Source organism: Gossypium raimondii, chromosome 3 (genome assembly GCF_025698545.1).
Source record: "Gossypium raimondii isolate GPD5lz chromosome 3, ASM2569854v1, whole genome shotgun sequence".
Classification (NCBI taxonomy): domain Eukaryota; kingdom Viridiplantae; phylum Streptophyta; class Magnoliopsida; order Malvales; family Malvaceae; genus Gossypium; species Gossypium raimondii.
The window spans coordinates 34,350,898-34,355,443 of record NC_068567.1 but is presented as its reverse complement, the minus strand read 5'-3'; the positions used below and the strand labels follow the sequence as shown (position 1 = coordinate 34,355,443).

The 4,546-nt window shown below is 28.3% G+C and overlaps 1 protein-coding gene across 2 annotated transcripts; it reads left to right on the top strand.

The window, feature by feature from the left end:
- Positions 1-522: 522 nt before the first annotated feature.
- Positions 523-2,600, top strand: LOC105794130 (transcription factor bHLH162). Of its 2 annotated transcripts, none has more exons than XM_012623136.2 (4): positions 523-661; positions 773-964; positions 1,784-2,122; positions 2,211-2,600. In XM_012623136.2, exons 2-4 carry the CDS (start codon positions 824-826, stop codon positions 2,283-2,285), a joined length of 555 nt encoding a protein of 184 aa, XP_012478590.1. In that variant the 5' UTR covers positions 523-661; positions 773-823; the 3' UTR covers positions 2,286-2,600. The 2 variants fall into 2 exon arrangements, with proteins under 2 accessions (XP_012478590.1, XP_012478588.1); XM_012623134.2 differs by having other exon boundaries at positions 549-657.
- Positions 2,601-4,546: the final 1,946 nt, after the last annotated feature.

Here is a 4,546-nt window from a genome sequence, read left to right as displayed (position 1 = left end):
TGAAGAGTATATTTGCGTACTGGGTCATCACTCGAGAAAATGTACTTTGAACAAAAAATAAAATTCATTTTTTAAATAGACTAAATTTCAGATAAGTTTTTTTGTCCTGGCTCGATCCAAATTTTTTTAAAAAATCTACTGCTGTTTTTTTATTGTTTTGTCACTGTTTTGCAATTATTTCGTTATTATATTATTATTATTTTGTTATTATTATTTAGATGTTATATAACTTTTATTTTATTATTAATTTTGTTATTATTTTAAAGTATTTACTTGTTCAGTTGTATTTATTTTAATGTTATTTAAATTTATTTTTTTATTTTTTCATTTGTTGGGAAACATTTGTTTTAATGTTTTTAGTGTATTTAAAATATTATATTTTTAAATTTATTTTTATATAAAAATAATATAAAAATTTTAATACGAATAGGCCAGACAGAATTTAAATTTTAGCATTTTTATCTAAATTAAATTTGAGTAAAATTTTAAACTTATTTTAACCTAAATTTTTTAGGTGGCCGCGCCAATGCACCTGACTTCGTTGCTTTCACAACATATATATACTCGTCTCCCGCTCTCCACAAAACAAAGCTCTCACCTGATCTTCTTCTGTGTTGTTTCCTTTCTCATGTTCTTTTTGTGCATTAATACCCAAAGGTAGGTAGGTCAAAGCTAATCACTATATATATATATTAGCTCTGCGTTATGACCTCAAAGCCTTTATCCCCAAAATATGTGTATAAGTGATATAAATTTTTTTCTTTCTTTTCAGTCATTCAATAATATCTAAGGGAATACTTGCTTTTGCTTCGAGCGGTAAGAGATGAAGAAGAACAGCTGCGGCGGTCAGTCGAACTCTAAACCTGATAGGAAAGCCATCGAGAAGAAGCGCAGAAATGACATGAAAAATTTGTGTTCTAAGCTTGCCTCTCTTATTCCTCACCACAACTTCAAACCCTCCAAGGTACTTTTTCTTTTATTTTACATGTTACTTTTTCATCAGTCATGTGTTATGGTAATGGAAGAGCTGTGAGTCATTCAAAGGGCATATTTATGTATTATTAATAAATAATTTATTGGCGAGTACATGGAGTTGATGTATTCTCTTACTAATGATTAAAGATCAACCTTTCTAATCATCAACTTAAAAGGTTGTTGCATTTAAATTTTCATTTAAGTGTCATATTGGTGGTGTCAAGCTTTGTTGAACCCTAACTAAGTACTCCTTTTTTATCTTTCATTCAGCATATAAATATATATATATATATATATATGTGTATGAAAATTGAAAATGTACGACTTCTCAATCTTTTATGGGCTATTTTGTATATAAGCTAAATGGAGGGATTATTTTCTTTGGACTTGTACTCGTAATATTTCAGTAAGTATCCAATTTAATTCCCATCCTAAAATGTCAAATCAAAGGGCTTATCTTAACCTCACTTTTCTTTACCTCTAAAACCATAGAGATTGTTACAGGTAAGTACAAGAATATATAGCATTATCCTTATCAGGAATTGTTATTTATCAACAAATAATTGATGTCTTTTAATTCTATCCGTTGATTAGATTACGAGTGCATTTCTGTGGACATCCTTTAGTCTTCTAGATCCTCCAATGCAAAATTGTTGCTGGTAATATTGGTGATTCGAAATTTTCAGTAGGAACAGAGCAAAAGACAAATTGTCCTTGGCTTACTCATGATAATATCTTTCTCCTGTGATCACTGAATCAACCGGGGTTTTAGACTGTTAATAATGAACAAATTATGGGGGTTTTGCAGGAAATTGCATCACAACAAGACCAGCTTGATCTTGCAGCTGTCTATATAAAACATTTGAGAGAAAGGATAGAGAAATTAAAGAGGCTGAAAGAAGAAGCAATGAGATCCATGGAAGCAAGCAGTAGCATGATGGAGAGGACAGCATCGGTTGGTTTAACTTCGCCTGTGCTTGAATTAAGAGATTTGGGGTCAAGCATTGAATTGGTTTTGATAACCGGATTGAATAAAAACTTCATGCTATATGAAGTTATTAGCATTTTTGAACAAGAAGGGGCTGAAGTTGTAAGTGCCAGCTTTTCCACTGTGGGTGGCAAGATTTTTCATACCCTTCATGCTCAGGTGAGGCGACCACTTAATCCAATTGATTCTGCTTTAATTATTTACTCTCTCTCTCTCTCTAATATGGTTTAATTTTGTTAAATTGCAGGCTAAACTTTCTAGAGTTGGTGTAGAGACTACAAGGGTGTGTCAGAGACTGCAAGAACTGATTAAGAGTTATTAATACAAAGAACTGGTTTCATTTGGTCTGCTATTTGTACTTTGCTTACCGTTGGAGGGGGATCTCCAATTTTACAGAACTAAAAGGGTTCGGAGAATTTTATCAAATCGAATTAGGTGACTAGAAGGGTTTGATTGTTGAGTCGGATTCGATGGTGGCTATCCTGTAGTCTACCAATCTGTCCTTCCGTCCATGAGAATTTGCTGAGCTGTATAATTTTTTGTTACCTAAATCGCTATTTCCCTAGCGATTTCAAATTGGAACCCACGTTCTAAAACAATGATCACTAGCTATCGAATAAAATTGACCTTCCTATTAGCCTATAGTTTTATTATAAAATTATCGAGTAAAACAAATAATTCATAAACTTCAGAGTTTATTTATCTACAACTATATATATAAGTTTTAAAAAAAAAATTAGGTACCAATGAATCAAATTTTATTGTTACTAAATGAATTGGGAAAGTTTATCCCTAACAAATTACGTTTTATAGAATTAAGAAATTCGTTCTTAAAATCCATTCATCATTGTACTGATGTGGCATCCAATGTTAAATTGGATAGGCAGTCTATGTTTTTGTTTTCCTGATATGTGTTCCTACCACGCATTTCTTGTAAGAACTTACCGCTTCCGCCTTTATCAAGACAAAATTTTTCTTTTTCCCTTCAATTTTATATAAAAAATTATTTTAATCTTTTATTTAAAAATTTTTGAAAATTTTAAACTTGCAATTTTTTATCAAACTACCTTAAAATAGATAAAAAAAAGTAAAACATTTGTTAATTTTATTGACGTGACATACATGTGGATTTTGATGTAAATAACAAGTCAATATTTAATTAATATTTTAAAATTTAAAATACTTTTATAAATTAAAATATTTTTAAATAATTTTATTTTTAAAATAAAATTTTAATTTTATTAATTTTAAAATTTTAAAAATTAATTAAATGTTGATGTGTCATCCACATGAGAATCTATGTATATACAATGTCATCAAAATTAAAGAAAAACATTAATTTTTTCTTCATTTTAAGATGTTTTAAAAAATGCATATTTAAAAGTTAAAAAATTAAAAATTAAATTAAAGATTAAAATAACTTTTATAAGATTAAAACAACAAAATTAAAACAACAAATAAGTTATTATTTATTATCAATAAATGCGATGAATGGAGAAAAAACTAAGAAAGGACAAGACTAAGGGCATGAAGCCAAGAGAAGATCAGATTAAAAGTTCCTAAAAGCCGGAGTTAACTGATTCGGTGACCCCTTTTTTTTTTTTTAAAGAAAAGAATAATTAGAAAACAAAATATATTATAACAATCATAAAATTGTAAACTAACATTGTCAACTATCAATGGTAAGGTTCTATAAACTAACAGGGTTCATTTTCTACTTCCAAAATATACTTTCTATTTATAATTTTTATAGTTTTCATGTTGGTTTTGTTTTTATTTTTATTTTTATTTTAAATAAATTAAACTTGACCTCGATGATTAATCCCTGCACCTTAAATATTCATTACAATAAATATCTTCAGCATTACTTGTTTATTAGCATCAAATCCACAGTTTTTTTATATTCCACAAGGCTTCCACGTGATCAATTAACTAGCAAATTACATTTCGCTTGGTTTTGTACTTATGTGAAAATAATTTCTCTCAAATAAAAAATATGAAATAATTCTTTGCCTCCAAGAGCTAACCTTTCAAGTTTGAAACCATGTAAAGAGGAGTTTCAACAAATATATTAAGTTTGTGAAGTGATTTTGAAAAAAAAAAAAAGATTAACTCTAATATTCAAGCTTTTGGTTGACCATATTGGTTTTAAAATTATTAAAATTATAAAATTATTAAAAACTATAAGTGTTGAATAAGTTCAGAAAATTTGTTGTCCAAATTCAAATGATTCCTTCAAGTTTATTGTAGACACGATTTTTAAATAATTATTAAAATTATAAGAAAATATTTAAAATTATTAAGGTAACTATCGCCTTTATACATTTTACTAATGTTGCTTTCTTGTGTTTATGTTATAGATGAATAGATTGAAACACAAAAATTCTACAACTGGGACTTAAGCTGAATTTCAAATAAAATTTAGGCAACAATTTAACTCTAGCATGCTAAGGAAGACACTTGTGCCAAACCATGATGGCTTACACAACAAGGCACTTTAAAGAAGTATGTGCAAGAGTTTACAAAATCCATGCTACACTTTTCTAGATTGGATGAGAAATATACATTTTTTCTCTTTTATAG